This window comes from Mobula birostris, chromosome 16, assembly GCF_030028105.1.
Source record: "Mobula birostris isolate sMobBir1 chromosome 16, sMobBir1.hap1, whole genome shotgun sequence".
NCBI lineage: Eukaryota > Metazoa > Chordata > Chondrichthyes > Myliobatiformes > Myliobatidae > Mobula > Mobula birostris.
Window position 1 is genome coordinate 68,160,441 of NC_092385.1, and position 24,603 is coordinate 68,185,043.

General features: G+C 42.6%; 1 protein-coding gene across 3 annotated transcripts in view; it reads right to left on the reverse strand.

Moving 5' to 3' along the window:
- Positions 1 to 2,791: 2,791 nt before the first annotated feature.
- LOC140211205 (ubiquitin-like modifier-activating enzyme 1) overlaps positions 2,792 to 24,603 on the reverse strand; it is a 468,204-nt gene continuing 446,392 nt past the window's right edge. For all 3 annotated transcript variants that reach the window (XM_072280798.1, XM_072280799.1, XM_072280800.1), the window contains exons 24-25: positions 21,809 to 21,909; positions 2,792 to 3,725 (exon numbers count right to left, since the gene is read on the reverse strand). In XM_072280798.1, the coding sequence (XP_072136899.1) occupies positions 3,584 to 3,725; positions 21,809 to 21,909 (243 nt within the window). In that variant the 3' untranslated portion in view covers positions 2,792 to 3,583. The remainder of the gene's footprint in view (positions 3,726 to 21,808; positions 21,910 to 24,603) is intronic.

The window sequence follows — 24,603 nt, forward strand, 5'->3', positions numbered from 1 at the left end:
CTTCATTCATTCCAAACAGGCCCTTCACCATGAAAGATGTGGAAGAAATATTTCTCCTCTTCAGTATGGGTCAGATTCTGACACAGATACTGAGATGAAAGTATAACACAGCCCAGATATGCTTATGGGGGTTAATTTAAAAGCAGGTTGCGGAAGAGTGTGGGAGACAGAATCTTTGACCACAGCCTGCATCTTTGTGTCATGTTTCAATTATCTTTCAAATGGTTGTGTGTGAAAGCAGTGATTTAAACCATTAGTTGAATCATACAGTATCAGAGCACAGAACCAGGCCCTTTGGCCCATCTAGTCCATGCCAAACTATTACTCTGCCCACTCCCATTGACCTGCACCTGGACCATAGCCACCATCCATGTACTTATCTAAACATCTCTTAAAAATTGCAGTTGAACCTGCATCCACCACTTCCACTGGCAGCTCATTCCATGCTCCTCACCCTCTGAGTGAAGAAGCTCCCCCTTTCATCTTTCACTTTTAACCCATGACCTCTAGTTGTAGTCCCACCAAACCTCAGCGGAAAAAGCTTGCTTGCATTTACCCTATTTGTACTTCTCACAATTTTCTATCTAATCTCTCCTCATTCTTTTACACTTTAAGGAATAAAGTCCTAACTTAATTATACCTTTCCACAGAATTCAGGTCCTCAGGTCCCAGCAATATCCTTGTAAAATTTCTCTGCACTCGTTCAACCTCATTGACATCCTTGCTGTAGGTAGGTGACCAGCCCTGCATCCAAAACTCCAAAATAAATAAATGTACTTCACTGGATTGGAGTAAAAATATATTTTAAAATGTCTGCCATTTAGGGGAAGGTATTTGGAATACTTGCCCTTATTAGCTGGGGCATTGAAAATAAGATCAGGGGATTATATCACAGTGCTATCACAGCAGCAGTACTGAAAACTGGCTACTACACTTTATGAATTATTGCACAGGGGAGAATGCAGTGGAGATTCTCCAGGATATCACCTGGGATAGAGTGTTATAGTTATGAGAAGAGAACGAATAGGTTGGCTTAGTTTTCTTTGGAGTGGAAGAGCCCTGAGACTGATCTTCTGAGATGCATAGATAAGGTAAATACCGGGAAATATTTTCCATAGCAGGGGTTTCTAAAACTAGAGAGCATGAGATGAGGGGATTTAAGAAGTTACTTTCTCATCCAGAGAACATTGCAATAAGAAAATCTGTAGATGCTGGAAATCCAAGCAACACACATAGAGCCTTTGGCCTACAATGTTGTGCCAACCCTTTAACCTACTCTAAGGTCAATCGAACCCTTTCCTCCAACATAGGCCTCCATTTTTCTATCATCTATGTGCCTATTTAAGAGTTTCTGAAATGTCCCTAAATGTATCTGCTTTTACTACCCTCCCTGGCAGGGCATTCCAGGCACCCACCACATTGTGTGTGAAGAACTTACCTCAGAAATACTCCTATATTTTCCTCCAATCACCTTAAAGTTATGCCACCTGTATTAGCCATTTCTGCCCTGGGAAAAATGCACTGGCTGACCACTTGATTTATGCCTCTTACCATCTTATACACCATTATCAAATCTCCTCCCATTCTCCTTTGTTCCAAAGTGAAACCCCTAGCTCGCTCATCTTTTCCTCATAAGACTTGCTCTCTAATCCAGGCAGCATCCTGGTAAATCTTCTTGGTACCCTCTCTAAAACTTCCACACCCTTCCTATTCTGAGGTGTCCACGGCCGAGGTCTAGAGGTCAGAGGCCAGAAGATGGCCTGTCCTGGTTTTGAAGGCCTGAAGTTGACAGGTCCGGAGGTTGGAGTGCCCTGTCATGGTAGGGGAGGGAGGGGTGTGGAATGTGGGGAGGGATTTGTTTAGCTGTTGTTTCTGTCTTGTTGTATGATGGCTGTGTGTTGTTCTGCTGAACATTGTGGGCTTGCCGTGTTGGAGCTGGAATGTGGGCCATCCCACAGCACATCCTCAGATTGTGTTAGTTTGATGCAAAAGACACATTGTACAGTAAATTTTGATGCACATAATCAATAAATGAATTTGAATCTGAATGGAGAGTGCTATCATAAATTCATCTCTTTGAATTGTTATTAAGGGAGCTACAAGGCTTTGAACTTCAAGGCCCTACAGAGAACAGTAAAAACCGCCAGGGTCTTACCCCACTATTTACAACATTTACAGGAATGTTGGATACGAAGGGCCTGCAGTTGAGATCCCTACCATCCATCCCACAATCTCTTTGACCCACTACCCTCAGGAAGGAGGTATAGGAGCATCAGGACTAGGACTGCCAGACTGGGAAACAGTTTCTTCCCTCAGGCTGTGAGACTAATGACTATCCTGCCACCAACTGATGTTGTCACTAGGACAGCGAGCTGTTTACTGCTCATCTCTGCTGCACACTTCACATGCATTTTGAATTACATTTTATTAATATGTGTCTTGTATAATATTTTGGTTTATGTACTGTGTGTGATACATGTTGTGTTGGTGCACCGTGGTCCAGAGAAATGCTATTTCATTTGGTTGTACAGTAAATATGCACAGTGAGGCAACAATAACCTTGAACTTGACTGTTCAGAGCCTTTAAAACTTGTTCAAAAGCATTTGATGGCAGCCACACATTCAAGGGCATGTTGTGTTAGTGTCGGAATGTGGTGCAACACTTGGAGGCTGCCCCTGGCACATCCTCACACTGTGTTGGTTGTTAATGAAAATGATATGTATGAGGAGTATTTGATGGCTCTGTGCCTGTACTCACTGGATTTTAGAAGAATGAGATGCATCAAAGGTCAAATTTCAAAGTAAATTTATTAATAAAGTACATAGAACCTCGAGATTCATTTTCTTCATCTAATTGAAACCTATTAAATATTGAAAGGCCTAGATAAAGTGGACAAGGAGAGGATGTTTCCTATAGTGGGGCAGTCTAGGACCAGAGGGCACAGCCTCAGAATAGAGGGATGTCTATTTAGAACAGAGATGAGGAGGAATTTCTTTAACCAGAGGGTAGTGAATCTGTGGAATTCATTGCCACAGATGGCTGTAGAAGCCAACTCATTGGACGTATTTAAAGTAGAGGTTGACAGGTTCTTGATTAGTAAGTGTGTCAAAGGTTATGGGGAGAAGGCAGGAGAATGGGGTTGAGAGGGATAAGAAATCAGCCATGATGGAATGACAGAGCAGACCTGATAGGCCAAATAGCCTAAATTCTGCTCCTATGTGTCACAGCCTTATGCTCTTATGATATACATGTGACTAATAAATCTAATTATTATAAAACTTGAATCTTGAGTGCTCTTAAAAAATGCAGAGGCTCAATAAACATTCAGATAACACCAGTACAATGAGTAATGGTGGCTTGGCAGAATGGGAGGGATTGCATTATGGGAAATGATATTGCGTGATCCTACTATCCCCATGACATGATGGGAAGAGATTGCATTATGGAAAGTGTACTGTGGTCTTACTATCCCATTGGCATGATGGGAGAGGATTGCATTATAGGAAAGCATATTGAGCATTCTTACTATCCCCATGGCATGATAGGAAGGGATATCATTGTGGGAAAATATACTGAGTGGTTTCACTGGATCCAATAGTAAACAGGGGGGACTTCAAGATCATCTTCTTCACCATTCTCGTGACTGTAGTCTACTTCAAACATTAGGACCTTCACATGATTTTCAATCACCTTTCCCTGTAGTTTTGCCACAATTTCCGACATCCTGTAAAAAAGCAATACATTATTTCTTTGTGCTGTCAACCTACAAGGAATATACAAGGTAAGTCTTTTTGCATTGATGGTCTATGAGCTGCAATTTTGGGGCAGTTTTCTTGACAAACCAATATTCTTCAGAACAAGCAACACATACAAAATACTGGAGGAACTCAGCAGGCCAGGCATCTGTGGAAAAGAGTAAACAGTTGATGTTTTGGGCTGAGTCCCTCTGCAGGACTCATAGATTGACATACAGTTGAAGTCAGAGGTTTACATACACCTTAGCCAAATACATTTAAGCTCAGTTTTTCCACAATTCCTGACATTTAATCCTAGAAAACATTCCCTGTCTTAGGTCACACACATCAAAGTTGCTGGTGAACGCAGCAGGCCAGGCAGCATCTGTAGGAAGAGGTGCAGTCGACGTTTCAGGCCGAGACCCTTCGTCAGGACTAACTGAAGGAAGAGTGAGTAAGGGATTTGAAAGTTGGAGGGGGAGGGGGAGATCCAAAATGATAGGAGAAGACAGGAGGGGGAGGGATAGAGCCAAGAGCTGGACAGGTGATAGGCAAAAGAGGATACGAGAGGATCATGGGACAGGAGGTCCGGGAAGAAAGATGGGGGGGGGGGACCCAGAGGATGGGCAAGGGGTATATTCAGAGGGAAAGAGGGAGAAAAAGGAGAGTGAGAGAAAGAATGTGTGCATAAAAATAAGTAACAGATGGGGTACGAGGGGGAAGTGGGGCCTTAGCAGAAGTTAGAGAAGTCGATGTTCATGCCATCAGGTTGGAGGCTACCCAGACGGAATATAAGGTGTTGTTCCTCCAACCTGAGTGTGGCTTCATCTTTACAGTAGAGGAGGCCGTGGATAGACATGTCAGAATGGGAATGGGATGTGGAAATAAAATGTGTGGCCACTGGGAGATCCTGCTTTCTCTGGCGGACAGAGCGTAGATGTTCAGCAAAGCGGTCTCCCAGTCTGCGTCGGGTCTCGCCAATATATAAAAGGCCACATCAGGAGCACCGGACGCAGTATATCACCCCAGTCAACTCACAGGTGAAGTGTTGCCTCACCTGGAAGGACTGTTTGGGACCCTGAATGGTGGTAAGGGAGGAAGTGTAAGGGCAACAATTTTCTATCAGATTGAGGTCAGGGCTTTGTGATGGACATTCCAATACCTTGACTTTGTTCCCCTTAAGCAATTTTGCCACAACTTTGGAGGTATGCTTGGGGTCATTGTCCCATTTGCGACCAAGCTTTAACTTCCTGGCTGACGTCTTGAGATGTTGCTTCAATATATCCACATAATTTTGCTTCCTCATGATGCCATCTATTTTGTGAAGTGCACCAGTCCCTCCAGCAGCAAAGCACCCCCACAACATGATGCTGCAACCCCCATGTTTCACGGTTGGGATGGTATTCTTCGGCTTGCAAGCCTCACCCTTTATCCTCCAAACATGACGATGGTCATTATGGCAAAACGGTTCAATTTTTGTTTCATCAAACCAGAGGACATTTCTCCAAAAAGTAAGATCTTTGTCCCCATGTGCACTTGCAAACTGTAGTCTGGCTTTTTTATGGCGGTTTTGGAGCTGTGGTTTCTTCCTTGCTGAGCAGCCTTTCAGGTTATGTTGATATAGGACTCACTTTACTGTGGATATAGATATATGTCTATCTGTTTCCTCCAGCATCTTCATAATGTCCTTTGCTGTTGTTCTGGGATTGATTTGTACTTTTCGCGCCAAAGTACGTTCATCTCTAGGAGACAATGTATCTCCTTCCTGAGTGGTATGACAGCTGTGTGGTCCCATGGTGTTTATACTTGTGTACTATTGTTTGTACAGATGAACATGGTACCTTCAGGCATTTGGAAATTGCTCCCAAGGATGAACCAGACTTGACATCATTTTCTGACCTCAATCTGATAGAAAATTTGTGGGCAGAACTGAAAAAAGCGTGTGCGAGCAAGGAGGCCTGCAAACCTGACTCAGTTACACCAGTTCTGTCTGGAGGAATGGAACAAAATTCCAGCAACTTACTATGAGAAGCTTGTGGAAGGCTACCCAAAACGTTTGACCCAAGTTAAACAATTTAAAGGCAATGCTACCAAATACCAACAAAGTGTATGTAAACTTCTGACCCACTGGGAAAGTGATGAAAGAAATAAAAGCTGAAATAAATCATTCTCTTTACTATTATTCTGACATTTCACATTCTTAAAATAGTGATCCTAACTGACCTAAGACAGGGAATGTTTTCTAGGATTAAATGCCAGGAATTGTGAAAAACTGAGTTAAGGTGGCTAAGGTGTATGTAAACTTCTGACTTCAACTGTATGTACACCTAGATTGTTGCTTAGATGACACAAAGTATCCTGTTCTGATTTGGACTTCCTTTTGAAAGCATATCTTGGTCTAGGAGGAAGTGTAGAGACAATTCTCTAGGAAACTATTCAAAATTAAAGGTCCTTGTAAATTTGGGTCATACCTCTGGGAGCTTCGAAGTTAAGGATAACCTCATTGAGATACTCAGACTGCTTTGTCGAAAAACCCAACATAAAATAGGAGACTGCCTTGTCAAACACTTTGCTCCATCCAACACAACAGATAGGATTTTCTGATGGCCACCCATTTTAATTCCACTTTCCATTTCCATTCCAATATGCTGGTCCTCGGCTGCTTCTTCTGCCACATTGAGGCTGCTCTCAGGTTAGAAGAGCAACACCTCATATTTCGCTTGGTAGCCTCCAACTTGATGGCAGGAACATTGAATTCTCTAACTTCCGGTAATTTTTCCCCTTTCCTCTTCTCTCTTTTTCCATTTCCTATTCTGGTCCCCCTCTTACCCCTTTTCTTCTCCTTACCTACCCTCACCTCTCACCCCTCTTCCTTCTCTTACTCCCATTGTTCACTCTTCTCTCCTATCAGATTTGTTCTTCTTCAGTCCTTTATCTTTTCTAACTTTCAATTCCCAGTTTTCCACTTCATCTCCTCTCCCCCACCCACCTACCTTCCATCACACATGGTTTCTCTTATCACCTGCCAGCTTTCTCTCTTCTTCTTTCCCCCACCTTCTTATTCTAATTTCTTCCCCTTCCCTTTCCAGACTTGATGAAAGGTCTCAGCTCGAAACGCTGACTGTTTATTCATTTCCATAGATGCTGCCTGACCTGTTGAGTTCCTCCAGCATTTTGCGTGTGTTGCTCTGAATTTCCAGCATCTGCAGAATCTCCTATGTTTGAGATACTTACTATGGTGAAGACTGCCAGAGTAAAAGGGAACAGCTTTCTATTTAATAGGCGATCTGAAATCTCACTTAGTATGTGTACTGGGCATCCTAATAATCAGAACATACACTCAGTGGCTACATTATTGGCACAGAAGTGTACCAAGTAAATTAGCCACAGAAGTGGAACCCAGTGTGGTTTTCTGCTGCTCTAGCCCGTCCACTTCAAGGTTTAACATGTTGTGCATTCAGGGATGCTCTTCTGCACACCACTGTTGTAATGAGTGATTATTTGAGTTACTGTCCCTTTCATAAGACCTTAAGACATAGGAGCAGAATTAGGCCATTTGATCCATCAAGTCTGCTCTACCATTCAATCATGGCTGATCCTCTTTTCCCCTGCTCACTCCACTCCCCAGTCTTCTCCCTGTAACCTTCAAAAACCTATCAATCTCCACCTTAAATACATCCAATGATTTGGCCTCCATAGCTGCTTGTGGTCCTGTGGTAACAAATTCCACAAATTTACTACCCTCTGGTGAAGAAATTTCTCCACATCTCTGTTTTAAGTGGACACCCCTCTATCCCGAGGCTGTGGCCTCTGGTCCTAGACTCCCCCACCATGGGAAACATCCTTTTCACATCTTCTCTAGGCTTTCAACAATTGAAAGCGTTCCTGTCAGCTTGAACCAGTCTGGCCATTCTCCTCTGACCTCTTTCACCCACAGAATTGATACTTGATATTTTTTTTTTGTTTTTTGCACCATTCTCTGTAAACCCTAGAGACTGTTGTGTGTGAAAATCCCAGAAGATCAGCAGTTTCTGACCTACTCAAACCACCCTGTCTGGCACCAACAGTCATTCAGAGTCAAAGTCACTTAGATCATATCTCTTCCTCATTATGACGTTTGGTCTGAACAACAACTAAATCTCTTGAGCATGTCTGCATGCCTTTATGTATAGATTTGTTGCCACACAATTGGCTGATTAGATATTGTGCATTAATAAGTAGAGGTATAGGTGTACATAATAAAGTGGTCACTGAGGGTAGATTCGACTTTTCTTTTCCACCTATCTCCTCCCAGCTCTCACATCATCCCCTCCTACTCCACCCACCTGGTTTCATCTATCACCTTCCAGCTAGTCCTTCTTCCCCCGCCCCGTTTCCTATTCTGGCATATTCCTCCTTCCTTTCAAGACCTGATGAAGAGTCTCGGCCTGAAACATTGACTGTTTATTCATTTCCATAGATGCCTCCTGACTTGCTGAGTTCCTCCAGCATTTTGTGTGTGCTGCTAAAGATTTCTGTTGGGGTTGGGGAATGACCCTGCAGAGGAAAACTACGGCAGTCAGGTCTCTGGAACTGAGTATGGCTCTGTGGCTCAGAAGGGAAGTTGGGGGTGGGGGGTAGAAAAGTCGTGCTGTAGTGATAGGAGATTCATTGGTTAGAAGAACAGAAAGGAAGTTCTGTGGATGAGAATGAAATTTCCGGTGGTATGTTGCCTCCCGGAGGCCAGGGTCAGGGACATCGTGGATTAAGTCCACAGCATTCTTAAAGTATGAGGGTGTGCAGCCACATTGGTTTACATCGGTACCAATAACATGCGAAGCAAGGGTGATGAGGTCCTGTAAAGTGAATTCAGGGAGTTCGGTGCTAAGTTAAATGAAAGGACCTCCATGGTTGTGATCTCAGGATTGTTACCAACGCCATGTGCGAGTGAGGACAGAAATAGGGAGATAATACAGTTTAACTCATGGCTAAGATGATGCAACTTGAATGGGAGAAGCATAAGTCACATGTATCAGTATCACAATGGAATAAAGGGAATTACAGAGGCGTGAGAGAGGAGCTTGCCCAGGTGGATTGAAGGAGGATACTAGCAGGGATGATGGCAGAGCAAAGTATTTTCTGGGAATAGTTCACAAGGTGCAGGACACATATGTCCCACAGAGGAAGAAGTTCTCAAATAGCAGAGTAGGCAATTGTGGCTGACAAGGGGAGTTAAGGACTGCATAAAAGCTAAGGAAAGGGTACATAATGAAGGAAAGGGTATATAAGGTAGAAAAGTGAATGGGAGTTGGATGATTGGGAAGTTGGATGATTGGGAAGTTAGATGATTGGGAAGCTTTTAAAATCCAACAAAAGGCAACTAAAAAAGCTACAAGAAGGGGAAAGATGAAATATGAGGGCAAACTAGCCAATAATATAAAGCAAGATACTAGAAGTTTTTTCAGTTATATAAAGAGTAAAAGGGAGGTGAAAGTTGACGTTGGACCACTGGAAAATGATGCTGGTGAGGTAGTAATGGGGGACAAAGAAATGGCAGATGAACTTAGTGGAAGACACAAACAGTGTGCCAGAGGTCCATAAGTGTCAGGGAGCAGGAGTGACTGCCATTGCCATTACAAAGGAAAAAATGCTCGGCAAACTAAAAAGTCTTAAGGTGGATAAATCACCTGGACCAGATGGACTACATCCCAGAGTCCCGAGAGAAGTTGCTGAAGAGATAACGGATGCATTGGTCATGATTTTTCAAGAATCACTTGATTCTGCCGTGGTCCCAGAGGACTGGAAGATTGCAAATGTCACTCTACTCTTTAAGAAGGGAGGAAGGCAAAAGAAAGAAAGTTATAGGCTAGTTAGTCTAACCTCAGTGGTTGGGAAAGTGTTGGAGTCTGTTACTAAGGATGTGGTTCCAGGGTACTTGAAGACTAATGATAAAATAAGTCAAAGTTAGCATGGTTTCGGCAAAGGGAAATCTTGCCTGACAAATCTGTTAGAGTTTTTTGAGGAAGTAATAAGCAGAGTGGATAAAGGAGAAGCAGAGGATGTCATTTACTTGGATTTTCAGAAGGCATTTGATAAGGTGCCACACGTGAGGCTGCTTAACAAGATCCTATTGTGTTACACAAAAGATACTGACATGGATAGAGGTATGACTGACAGGCAGGAGGCAGCAAGTGGAAATAAAGGGGGCGTTTTCTGGTTGTCTGTCAGTGACTAGTGGTGTTCCTCAGGGATCAGTATTGGGACCACTACTTTTCACATTTAGAAACATAGAAACATAGAAAATAGGTGCAGGAGTAGGCCATTCGGCCCTTTGAGCCTGCACCGCCATTTATTATGATCATGGCTGATCATCCAACTCAGAACCCTGCCCCAGCCTTCCCTCCATACCCCCTGATCCCCATAGCCACAAGGGCCATATCTAACTCCCTCTTAAATATAGCCAATGAATTGGCCTCAACTGTTTCCTGTGGCAGAGAATTCCACAGATTCACCACTCTCTGTGTGAAGAAGTTTTTCCTAATCTCAGTCCTAAAAGGTTTCCCCTTTATCCTCAAACTGTGACCCCTTGTTCTGGACTTCCCCAACATCGGGAACAATCTTCCTGCATCTAGCCTGTCCAATCCCTTTAGGATTTTATACGTTTCAATCAGATCCCCCCTCAATCTTCTAAATTCCAACGAGTACAAGCCCAGTTCATCCAGTCTTTCTTCATATGAAAGTCCTGACATCCCAGGAATCAATCTGGTGAACCTTCTTTGTACTCCCTCTATGGCAAGGATGTCTTTCCTCAGATTAGGGGACCAAAACTGCACACAATACTCCAGATGTGGTCTCACCAAGGCCTTGTACAACTGCAGTAGTACCTCCCTGCTCCTGTACTCGAATCCTCTTGCTATAAATGCCAGCATACCATTCGCATTTTTCACCGCCTGCTGTACCTGCATGCCCACTTTCAATGACTGGTTTATAATGACACCCAGGTCTCGTTGCACCTCCCCTTTTCCTAATCAGCCACCATTCAGATAATAATCTGTTTTCCTATTTTTGCCACCAAAGTGGATAACTTCACATTTATCCACATTAAATTGCATCTGCCATGAATTTGCCCACTCACCCAACCTATCCCAGTCACTCTGCATCCTCTTTGCATCCTCCTCACAGCTAACACTGCCACCCAGCTTCGTGTCATCCACAAACTTGGAGATGCTGCATTTAATTCCCTCATCCAAGTCATTAATATATATTGTAAACAACTGGGGTCCCAGCACTGAGCCTTGCGGTACCCCACTAGTCACTGCCTGCCATTCTGAAAAGGTCCCGTTTATTCCCACTCTTTGCTTCCTGTCTGCTAACCAATTCTCCATCCACATCAATACCTTACCCCCAATACCGTGTGCTTTAAGTTTGCACACTAATCTCCTGTGTGGGACCTTGTCAAAAGCCTTTTGAAAATCCAAATATACCACATCCACTGGTTCTCCCCTATCCACTCTACTAGTTACATCCTCAAAAAATTCTATGAGATTCGTCAGACATGATTTTCCTTTCACAAATCCATGCTGACTTTGTCCAATGATTTCACCGCTTTCCAAATGTGCTGTTATCACATCTTTGATAACTGACTCCAGCAGTTTCCCCACCACCGACGTTAGGCTAACCGGTCTATAATTCCCCGGTTTCTCTCTCCCTCCTTTTTTAAAAAGTGGGGTTACATTAGCCACCCGCCAATCCTCAGGAACTAGTCCAGAATCTAACGAGTTTTGAAAAATTATCACTAATGCATCCACTATTTCTTGGGCTACTTCCTTAAGCACTCTAGGATGCAGACCATCTGGCCCTGGGGATTTATCTGCCTTCAATCCCTTCAATTTACCTAACACCACTTCCCTACTAACATGTATTTCGCTCAGTTCCTCCATCTCACTGGACCCTCTGTCCCCTACTATTTCTGGAAGATTATTTATGTCCTCCTTAGTGAAGACAGAACCAAAGTAATTATTCAATTGGTCTGCCATGTCCTTGCTCCCCATAATCAATTCACCTGTTTCTGTCTGTAGGGGACCTACATTTGTCTTTACCAGTCTTTTCCTTTTTACATATCTATAAAAGCTTTTACAGTCAGTTTTTATGTTCCCTGCCAGTTTTCTCTCATAATCTTTTTTCCCCTTCCTAATTAAGCCCTTTGTCCTCCTCTGCTGAACTCTGAATTTCTCCCAGTCCTCAGGTTGTTTGTCATTGTTTGTCAATGATTTAGATAATGGAATTGATGGCTTTGTGGCAAAGTTTGCGGATGATACGAAGATAGGCGGAGGGGTAGGTAGTGCTGAGGAAGTAAAGCAATTGCAGCAGGACTTAGACAAATTGGAAGATTGGGCAAAAATGTGGCAGATGGAATACAGTGTTGGAAAATATACAATTATGCATTTGGTAAAAGGAACAATAATGCAGATTATTATCTAAATGGGGAGAAGGTTCAAACATCAGAGATGCAGGGGGACTTAGGAGTCCTCGTACAAGATTCACAGAAGGTTAATTTAGACCATAAGACCATAAGACATAGGAGCAGAATTAGGCCATCTGGCCCATCGAGTCTGCTCTGCCATTCAATCATGGCTGATCCTTTTTCTTCTTCCTCCTCCTCAACCCCAGTTCCCGGCCTTCTCCCCATAATCTTTGATGCCATGTCCAATCAAGAATCTATCAATCTCTGCCTTAAATACACCCAATGACCTGGCCGCCACAGCTGCATGTGGCAACAAATTCCACAAATTCACCACCCTTTGGCGAACAAATGGTTGAGTTTGTGGTAAAGGTGGCAAATGCAATTAGCATTTATTTCAAGGGGAACAGAATATAATAGCAAGGAGATAATGGCGAGGCTTTATAAGATACTAGTCAGGCTGCTTTTGGAATACTGTCAACAGTTTTGGGCCCCGTATCACAAAAAGGATGTGTTGTCACTGGGGAGACTCCAGAGGTTCACGAGGATGTTTCTGGGAATGAAGGGGTTAACATATGAGGAATGTTTGGCAGCTTTGGGTCTGTACTCACTTGAATTTAGAAGAATGCGAAGGGATCTCACTGAAACCTACTGAATGTTGAAAGGACTAGATAAGGTGGATGTGGAGAAGATATTTTCAATGGTGGGGCACAGCCTCAAAATTGAGGGGCAACCTTTTAGGACAGAAGTAAATGGGGAATTTTTTTCTGCCAGAGAGTAGTGAATCTGAGGAATGCTCTGTTGCAGTCTGCGGTGGAGGCCAGGTCCTGCATATATTTAAGGCAGAAGTTGATAGTTTCCCGATCGGTCAGGGCATCAAAGGATATGACGAGAATGCAGTTGTATGGGGTTGACTGGGGTCTGGGATCAGCCATGATGGAATGGCGGAGCAGTCCTGATAGGCTGAATGGTCTAATTTTATTTCTATGCCTGATGGTCTTATGGTCCATGATGTAGGAGGGAGGGCTTCAGATTTTTGGATGATTGGGCTCTTTTCTAGGGAACATGGAAGCTGTAGAGGTGGAATGGTTTTCACCTGAACTGGAGGGGACCATTAATTTGGATTCTGTTGTGTTATATTTCTGCTTTTGTACTTCCGTGTATGGCACAATACAAAGCTTCTGACTATCTTGGTGCATGTGACAATAATAAGCCAATTACTAATTGGTTTTAGCTCTCTTTGAAAGACACTTAAATTGAAAGTGATTGTGTAACAATTGAGGGGCAAGAGAGTGGGAGGTCCTGGGGTCTCCCAGCCTCCCGGACAGCCAAATCTGCACCTGGTGTGTTGAGCTGCAGCTCCTAAGGGACCGCGTTAGGGAACTGGAGTTGCAGCTCGATGGCCTTCGTCTGGTCAGGGAGAGCGAGGAGGTGATAGAAAGGAGTTATAGGCAGGTGGTCACACCAGGGCCACAGGAGACAGACAAGTGGGTAACAGTTAGGAGAGGGAAGGGGAAGAGTCAGGTACCAGAGAGTACACCTGTGGCTGACCCCCTGAACAATAAGTACTCCTGTTTGAGTACTGCTGGGGGGGGCAGCAACCTGAGGAAAGCAACAGTGGCCGTGCCTCTGGCACAGAGTCCGGCCCTGTGGCTCAGGAGGGTAGGGAAAGGAAGAGAAAGGGGACTCTATAGTTAGGTGGTCAGACAGGTGATTCTGTGGACACAGGAAAGAAAGTCGGATGGTAGTTTGCCTCCCAGGTGCCAGGGTCTGGGATGTTTCAGATCGCGTCCACGATATCCCGCAGTGGGAGAGAGAACAGCCAGAGGTCGTGGTACATATAGGTACCAATGACATAGGTAGGAAGAAGGAAGAGGTCCTGAAAACAGACTACAGGGAGTTAGGAAGGAAGTTGAGAAGCAGGACGGCAAAGGTAGTAATCTTGAGATTACTGCCTGTGCCACGTAACAGTGAGTATAGGAATAGAATGAGGTGGAGGATAAATGTGTGGCTGAGGGATTGGAGCAGGGGGCAGGGATTGAGATTTCTGGATCATTGGGATCTCTTTTGGGCCAGGTGTGATCTGTACAAAAAGGAAGGGTTGCACTTGAATCCCAGGGGGACCAATATCCTGGTGGGGAGGTTTGCTAAGGCTACTGGGGAGAGCTTAAACTAGAATTGTTGGTGGGTGGGAACCGAACTAAAGAGTCTGGGGAAGAGGCAGTTGGCTCACAAATAGAGAAAGCTTGGACACAGTGTGTGAGGGAGGATAGGCGGGTGATAGAGAAGGGACATGCTCAGACCGACAGTTTGAGATGTGTCTATTTTAATGCAAGGAGTATTGTGAACAAAGCGGATGAGCTTAGAGCATGGATCAGTACTTGGATCTATGATGTGGTGGCCATCACAGGGACTTGGATGGCTCAGGGATATGAATGGTTACTTCAAGTGCCAGGTTTTAGATGTTTCAGGAAGGACAGGGAGGGAGGCAAAAGAGGTGGGGGCGTGACACTGTTGATCAGAGATAGTGTCATGGACGGATTGTCTATGGAGTCTCTGTGGGTGGAGGTTAGGAATAGGAAGGGGTCAATAACTCTACCGGGTGTTTTTTTAAAGGCTGCCCAATAGTAACAGGGATATCGAGGAGCAGATAGGGAAACAGATCCTGGAAAGGTGCAACAACAACAATAGTTGTTGTGGTGGGAGATTTTAATTTCCTAAATATCGATTGGCATCTCCCTAGAGCAAGAGGTTTAGATGGGGTGGAGTTTGTCAGGTGTGTTCAGGAAGGTTTCTTGACACAATATGTAGATAAGCCTACAAGAGGAGAGGCTGTACTTGATTTGGTATTGGGAAATGAACCTGGTCAGGTGTCAGATCACTCAGTGGGAGGGCATTTTGGAGATATTGATCATAATTCTATTTCCTTTACAATAGCATTGGAGAGAGATAGGAACAGACAAGTTAGAAAAGCATTTAATTGGAGGAGTAAGGGGAGTTATGAGGCTATTATGATGCTTAAACTGGGAACAGATGTTCTCAGGGAAAGGTACAGAAGAAATGTGGCGAATGTTCAAGGGTTATTTGTGTGGAGTTCTGCATAGATACGTTCCAACGAGACAGGGAAGTTATGGTAGGGTACAGGAACCATGGTGTTCAGAAGCTGTAGTAAATCTAGTCAAGAGGAAGAGAAAAGCTTACTAGAGGTTCAGAGAGCTAGGTTCTGGAAGATTATAAGGCTAACAGGGAGGAGCTTAAGAAGAAAATTAGGAGAGCCAGAAGTGATCATGAGAAGGCCTTGGCAGGCAGGATCAAAGAAAACCCCAAGGCATTCTACAAGTATGTGAAGAGCAAGAGGATAAACCATGAAAGAATAGGACTTATTAAGTGTGACAGTGGAAAAGTATGTATGGAACCAAAGGAAATAGAGGTACTTAATGAATACTTTACTTCAGTATTCACTATGGAAAAGGATCTTGGTGATTGCAGTGATGACTTGCAGTAGACTGAAAAGCTTGAGCATGTAGATATTAAGAAAGAGGATGTGCTGGAGCTTTTGGAAAGCATCAAGTTGGATAAGTCGCTGGGACCGGATGAGACGTACCCCAGGCTACTCGTGGGAGGCGAGGGAGGAGATTGCTGAGCCTCTGGTGATGATCTTTGCATCATCAATGGAGATGGGAGAGGTTCCAGAGGATTGGAGGGTTGCGGATGTTGTTCCCTTATTCAAGAAAGGGAGTAGAGATAGCCCAGGAAATTATAGACCAGTGAGTCTTACTTCAGTGGTTGTTAAGTTGATGGAGAAGATCCTGAGAGGTAGGATATATGAGCATTTGGAGAGGTATAATATGATTAGGAATGGCTTTGTCAAGGGCCTTACTAACCTGATTGAATTTTTTGAGGATGTGACTAAACACATTGATGAAGAAAGAGCAGTATTGTATATATGGATTTCAGCAAGACATTTGATAAGGTACCCCATGCAAGGCTTATTGAGAAAGTAAGGAGGCATGGGATCCAAGGGGACATTGCTTTGTGGATTCAGAACTGGCTTGCCCACAGAAGGCAAAGAGTGGTTGTAGACAGGTCATATTCTGCATGAAGGTCGGTGACCAGTAATATGCCTCAGGGATCTGTTCTGGGACCCTTACTCTTCGTGATTTTTATAAATGACCTGAATGAGGAAGTGGAGGGATGAGTTAGTAAATTTGCTGATGACACAAAGGTTGGGGTTGTTGTGGATAGTGTGGAGGGTTGTCAGAGGTTACAGCGGGACATTGATAGGATGCAAAACTGGGCTGAAAAGTGGCAGATGGGAGTGTGAAGTGGTTCATTTTGGTAGGTCCAATATGATGGCAGAATATAGTATTAATGGTAAGACTCTTGGCAGTGTGGAGGATCAGTTGGGGTCCGAGTCCATAGGACACTCAAAGCAGCTGACTCTGTGGTTAGGAAGGCATATGGTGTATTGGCCTTCATCAATCGTGCAATTGAATTTAGGAGCCGAGAGGTAATGTTGCAGCTATATAGGACCCTGGTCAGATCCCACTTGGAGTACTGTGTTCAGTTCTGGTCGCCTCACTATAGAAAGGATGTGGAAACCATAGAAAAGATGCAGAGGAGATTTACAAGGATGTTGCCTGGATTGGGGAGCACGCCTTATGAAAACAGGTTGAGCAACGGAGGATGAGAGGTGACCTGATAGAGGTGTATAAGATGATGAGAGGCATTGATCGTATGGATAGTCAGAGGCTTTTTCCCAGGGCTGAAATGGTTGCCACAAGAGGACACAGGTTTAAGGTGCTGGGGAGGAGGTACAGAGGAGATGTCAGGGGTAGGTTTTTTTAGGCGGAGAGTGGTGAGTGCATGGAATGGGCTGCCGGCAACGGTGGTGGAGGTGGATACAATACAGTCTTTTAAGAGACTTTTGGATAGGTACATGGAGCTAGAGAAATAGAGGGCTATGTGTAACCCTAGTAATTTCTAAGGTAAGGACATGTTCAGCACAACTTTGTGGGCCGAAGGGCCTGTATTGCGCTGTAGGTTTTCTATGTTTCTAAAATGGAGGATTGTGAATCACTAACTTGTTCATCATAGCTTCTGAGTTTCATTTCTGTTGGAGCCAATGGGGATAAAAATAAGGAAAGCGAGGAGATAGACTACTGATTTGTGATCACCCTTTGCAAGAATCTATGCAATTAAAATTCTATTCTTATCGATTTGCTTCAGAATTGAATAAACCTTAACTCATAATACCAACATCCAGAGAGAGCTGCAGCACTTGAATGAGATATTACTAACGGCCCTCAAACTCATGGAACCCTGTTAGTGGACTCTGTGTGCAGGCCATAAAAATTATCTTGCTGTTCTTTTCTGGAAAATGTCTTACTGAGTACACACATACTACAAGAGGGCACTGCTATGGTCTGGTCTATGTGATAATATCAAGAGATCCTGTGCTTTATTTTTAAAGCTGTAGGAAATGTCCTGGAGTTGTATCAGAGAGGAAATAGCCACAGGACGGATGTTTACTTCATCCGTCAACCTGCAGCTAAGACTTTACATCCTTCAGCTGCTGGCTCAGAGGATAACCTCCAGCCTTTGAAACTACACATACAAACAGAAATGCAAGGTACCTCCAACAGTTACAACAAACTGTAAAAGTCACAGACGGTGAAAATGGGAGATTCCTTAACATACCAGCTGAGGTTATTGGGCCTCACTCATTCCTTGGCTTATGGAAGTCTTCACATTATAAAAATTGGAAGGGAGCAGACACAAAAGACTTGAGAGTGCTACATGTCCACAGGAAGGGGAAGAGAGTCAGAAACTCTTCGATCCAATCCCTTTTTTTCTCGTCACAAAAGACTAAATCTTACCAAGTTTAGTTAAGTTCATGAAAATGCATGTTTAAATGGTTACCAGGTTGGTAGAAAAGTAATGTATATATCTTCTACTAATAAATTTATTAACTACACTATTATATAACTGCACATTAACATGCTTAGATCTACTTGAACTGCAGTTAACAAGGATTGACTAAGTGAACTTCAGGTAAACCACATAGAAATGAACTGGCTCAATCCTTGCTTGAGTTAATCTAATTATTATTACACCCGTATTAAGGTAGTTGGAGTCATTAATTCCACCATTAAGAATGTTTACTTTTTCTGGAACGTTTCTCTTCTTAAAAAACGACTTCAGGGCAAAGATCTGAGTTTAACTGGCAATCTCTTCACTTTAATCAGAGACTAGTTAACAATGAATAATCTTGTGAACTTCTGTTGCAAGGGAACCATCAGAAAAAAAGGTATCCCTTAACTTTACTTTGTACTTGCCCAGTTACAGCTCCTATCACAAAGAAGCTGGTCCTTTATTAAAACAATTCCAAGCAGTTTAGATGCACAAGCCTATGATCAACACGTCAGTAATCACAGAGCCCTTTAGATATCTTTCCAGATTTATTTTCCCCTTTCTTTAAACGTGAATCAGATGAATCTTATGCTTCCACCAACCACTTACTGAGCTGAGAATGAATACTCTTGTTCTCTATCAAAGACCTTTCATATCGGTGTGTTGAAACCTCTAAAATAAATTATTATTTTGGGTAAAAAGAATTTGCATTTATATAACATCTTTTATTACCTCACAATATGTGAATACAATTTACAGCCAATCATCACCATCATTAAGTGCTGTGTCATGTGATTGGTTGATCATGGTTTTATCTATGACAATGATTGTTCTTGGCAAGTTTTTCTACAGAAGTGGTTTGCCCTTGCCTTCTTCAGGGCAGTGTCTTTACAAGACGAGTGACCCCAGCCATGATCAATACTCTTTAGAGATTGTGGACTGGTATCATTGATTGCTGAACCAGGACTTGTGATATACACCAGCTGCTCATACGACCATCTGCCACCTGCTCCCATGGCTTCACATGACCCTGATTGGGGGTGGGGGTGGGGAGCTAAGCAGGTGCTACACCTTGCTCAATTTAGCAGAAGGAAAGAATGCCTTACACCTCCTTTCGTAGAGATGTATCTTCATCCCGCTACCCTTTACGGCCAATAAACATCTTATAATTGGGACCTTATACAGAATCTTCCAAACCTACAACTTCAACCAACTAGAAGGACAAGGGCAGCAAAAGCAGAGGACCACATTACTGGAAGATGCCTTCCAGGCCTCACTAGGAAATGTTCGTTCACCACTGCTGGGTCAAAATCCTGGAAGTCACTTTAATAGCAATGTGGATAAATCCACACCTCAAGAAGACTATTTACCACCCCCTTCTGAATGGAAATTAAATGCAAGCTCAGCCTGTGGAGCCTACATGAATAAATAAAAAAATAACTAGAACCCAAATTGCTGCAAGCATAATATGTCCCAATCCTTATGTTCCTTCACAACATCTTGGGACACCCAAATCTGAGAGCTGATTTTGCACAGCCTCTTAGTAAATGGTTCTGGAACCATTGGTACAATTTTAACTCATTCTGAACATTAGGAATCTGATGGGCTTTGATTTTACATTGGCTTCATGCCCAAATTTGCTCTCTTGTGAAAATCTGTGAAGAGTAATATTGGACAAATAGCTTAAACTCACCTTGTCTTTGGTACAATAGTAACAACTAAAGTCACACTATCTTGGACCAAAGATCTTTGATCTGATGGCAACAATTAAACTCATATTGTCTTTGTTCCGATGGCATCAACTAAAATATGGCATTCAACCACATCATCTCAAAATCCAGTTGTTTTTGAGTAACAACAGTGATAACCTTTGGTGATGACTGTCCACGATTTTGCTCATATTACTACTCAATTATTTTCGTATTACTTTAAGAGGAACTGATTTCTAAAGTACAACATTAGCTTGAGTCAGAAATACTGCTTTTGGAAAGTTGCACTGCATTTGGGAAGTCCTTACATGGTTCAAGAAAAATACAACTATTGTTAGAAGATCATCAACTCAATAAAAGACAGAATTGGAATATGCCTGAAACCTGTTCGTACTTGCATGGAAAATGTCCACAAGTGAATGCTGCTGATTGGCACATTCCGGGGTGTAGGAGGAGATGCTGGGAGGATGCACTGATGCTCGGTGCATCTACCACAAAGGCTCCTTAGTGAATGACTACAGTCATGTGTCACTGGTCATTGAGGGGCTGGCCTTGTACAACAGCCTCTCAAATGCTTTATGGGTGCATTGTTGAGAAGATAGAACATAGAACACTACAGCATAGTACAGGCTGTTCGGCTCACGATGTTGTGCCAACCTTTTAAGCTACTTAAGATTAAGCTAACCCCTCCCTCCAACATAGTCTCCCATTTTTCTTTCATCCATCAGCTTCTCTTAAATCTCCCCATAATATCAGCTTCAACCACCTACCCCAGCAGCACTCACCTCCCACTGTGTAAAACTAACTACCTCTGACATCTCCCCTACACCTTCAAAGTATGCCCTGCCATATTAACCATTGCCACTCTGGAATAAGGCACTGGCTGTCTACTTTAGCTATGCCTTCTACCATCTTACACACCTGAATCAAGTTGCCTCTAATCTTTCTTTGCTCTAAAGAGCAAAAAACCTAGCTCGTTCAAACTATCCTCATAAGACATGCTCTCTAATCCATTTTGGTAAATCACTTCTGCACTCTCTCTAAAGCTTCTGTATTCTTCTTATAATGAAGTGACAAATATTTACAGGCAATACTCCAAGTGTGGTGTAACTAGAGTTTTGTAAAGCTGCAATATTACATGCAGTGCTTGAACTTAGTCCCCTGACTAATGGAGACCAACACTTCATATATGATAAGTGTATGCTGGAAACATTAATGGCAGTGATAATGTACTGAACTGATGGGACAATGATTTTATAAGGATATTAGCAGATCTGGAGGATTATAAGGATACACCAGATAGGCTTGTACATTATTCCTGAGAACATAGCAGACTGAGGTGAAACCTTAGAGAAGTTTATAAACTCATGAGGGGACATAGGAAAGAGGATAGCTAAAGTGTTTTCTCCAGGGTAGCAAAGTCTAAACCTAGAAGGCATAGGTGTGAAGTGGGAGTGGAAGAACCTAAAGGGCAACTTTTTCACACAGAGGTGGTGAGTATATGGTACAAGCTGCCAGAAGAAGTGGTGTAGGCAGGTACAATTACAATATTTAAAGGGAATTTGGATAGTTAAATGGGAAGGAAACATTGAGAGAGATACAGGCACACAGTCGAGTTGGGATGAAGGGCCTAATTCCACGCTGTCTCGCTCTGTGATTCTAGGAATGTAGAGAAAGATAAACACCGATTGCATTTACTTTATGTATTATAAATAAAGTATATTTTTGGAAAAAAGCTATTTGATAACATGCAAATCCAATACATCTAGTTTTATGATGGTGGGTATGAATTGAACATTCAAAGTGATGGGCTAGAATGCTCAGACTATCAAATCAGAAAATAATATTCTTCCCATTGTGTGTTTGAAAATTTGTCCCCTTTGTCCTCCCCAACGAGTCTTGAAAATTATTTTTTTAAGGGCTTTGATACATGCTGAAAATCGTGAAAACCATTTGATAATCTCAAGGCTTTCTTGTTATGGACAGCCTAACTGAAGGAAGTGGCACTTACCTCTGCGATAATCGCTCCTTGAGTTGAGATGGGGTCATGTGACAGGCATACACCATACAGCTCCCACAGTGAATAAATATAACATCCAGATTATGCTTAGCCTGCAGAGCAACAAAGAAAAATACAGGTTGACAAAATCATTCCTCAGAGAGGAAGGTAGGGAGGAAACAGAGGTACATTTTGCCAACACCTACCCTCCCCAAACCTGGAGCAGGCATGCAAATGCAGAACAGTGTTTCTGGAAGGTAAAAACCCCAAATGCTGCTAATTACAATTCTGCTTTCTGGGAAGAGAGAGAGAGAGCAGTTTCTTTCTATTGCAGATCTTTAAAAATAAATACTTACCAGGGGAGGGGAGAGTTCTTTCCAAAGTAGTTTACCTAGCTTCAGGTTAGATGTGTGTATATCAACACTGCTTTAATACTTAGTTTCATCGATTGTAGTAACTCAGGATGAGAAACCTTTGATCTATAAATTAGATCTGTTACCAGTACAAAAAAAAATCACTTTAAGGATTTCAAGACTTTTTTTGTATTTTTCTTGGCTTATTGATTTTGAAAAAAAAAGGCACTAAAAACATTCTGTCATCATGTAAAGCCTCTCTCAACCATTAATGGCAGATGCTGCCAATTATAAAGGGCACCATGGTCCATTCCAGATGCAGATGCTCAAAGGCTTGTTTACACTTATAACCACTATGCAATGTGAAGCTGCTTCCTGGCCTGACAACTATCTACAGACATTCATCCACTTTGTTAGAACATGAGGACTCTTTCTTAGTTGTTACTCTGAGGTTCCCAACTAACTTCTTTTTCCATACATTAAAGTTATACATTCAGTGGCATAGAGAGTACAAAATAAATTGCCCACTGAGTGTACATTTGTGGTCTTGTGTTGTTGTAGGCCATTCACATCTGTGTGTTCAGAGACACTCTTCTGCACATCACTGTTGTAATGCATGGTTATTTGAGCTATTGTCACCTTCTATCAGCTTGAATCAGTCTGGACCCCTTTCATTAATAGGGGGTTTTCATCCACAGAACTGCTGTTCACTGGATGTTTTTTGTTTTTCGCCCCATTCTCTGTAAACCCTAGAGACTGTTGTGTGTGAAAATACCAGGTGATGAGCAGTTTCTGAAATACTCAAACCACTCTGCCTGGTACCAACAATCATTCCATGATCAAAATCACTTAGATCATATTTCTTCATTATTCTAATGGTTAGTCTGAACAACAACTGTCTGTCTCTATCTTGTTTTATGGCGGTTGGCATCCAGCTTACCACCACCACCCTCTGATCCAGAATGTGCACTAGACATACATTCTAAATCCCTTCACCCAATTGTGCGGGCACACACACACCCCTACACTTCACCCTCCCATCTTTGACCATCCTAGTATCCTATTCCTGTTTATTCATCATATTCTATAAAAACCCCTGTACCCCTTAAAAACACTAAAAATACCCAGACTTGTACTCTCTCACTAATGCCCAGCAACCCTTTTAATGTGAATTCCTGCATCCCCAACTAATTTATTTTTCATCATCTCTCTCTGTATCCTATACTTCCTACAACACAAAACTACATGTTCTACTGACTCCTCTTCCTGACATTCCTCACACAATCCCATCTAGTGTTTCCCCATCATTTTCAATGTTTTGTTTAATGCACAATGCCCCAGCCTTAACCTAGTCCCCACAATTTCCTCTCTTCTGTTTCCATTACCTACCCTAGTAACTACAACACTCTTTTGTATTTGATATAAATGCCTCCTTGAACAACAACTAAACCATGCCTGCATGCTTTTATGCATTGAGTTGCTGCAACATGATTGGCTGATGAGATATTTGCATTAATGAGCAGGGTACAGGTGTACCTAATGAAGTTACCACTGAGTGTAAAGCAAATTGAAAAGATCAGTTGTCTCCATGGGCTGCAGCTTGGTCTAGCATTCCATTGAGGATAAAGACTGTCTAGAAGAAACAGTTAAGTTTAGGGTTGAGTGCCTTTACATCAATAGCTAGGCTAGAAGTAGAGCTTATCATGCCTTGGAGGTAAAATCAACAAGCACAATTGTAAATAATTTAGTAAAACTATTTTTTTTGAATCTGTGGAATTCATTGTCACAGACAACTGTGGAGGCCAAGTCAATGGGTATATTTAAAGTGGTTGATAGGTTCTTAATTAGTGAGGGAGTCAAAGGTTACAGGGAGAAGGCAGGAGAATGTAGTTGAGAGGGATAATAATCAGCTAAGATGGAATGGGAGGACAGACTTGATGGACCAAATGTCCTATTTCTGCTCCTAGGTTCTATGGTCTTATGATCAGGATTAATTGTATAGTGGAAAGGTAAACTATTTTATCTCCATTTGTGCTATTAGTTTGATTGGTTAAAATAGAGCCTTGTCTTTGCCCCCCTTTAAATACTACCCGAAAGAAAATTAAAATGTTACTCTGCTGTTCCTTGCAAAGTAAATAGACATAGCCTGTTTCTCCGATTTAGATATCAATCCTGTGATACCAATCTGAATGCTGGAGGTTTGCCAAGTTAACAGTCCAGTGCAGACACACACAAGCAATCTGCTGGTGTGGCCCTGAGGAGGCTGTGTTATTAGCAACACGGACTTGCAACGTCTCCGTTCATTTATCACAGCAAGTATTACTCTGCTCTGGAACAAATGCTACCCTTGAACCCCAGATGACCTGTCTGTCTATCAGACTCTACTTACAGGTTTATTAGGCTCCCCAGTAAATCCTCCTGATACCTTGTTTATTTTTCCAACTTCTCTCGATT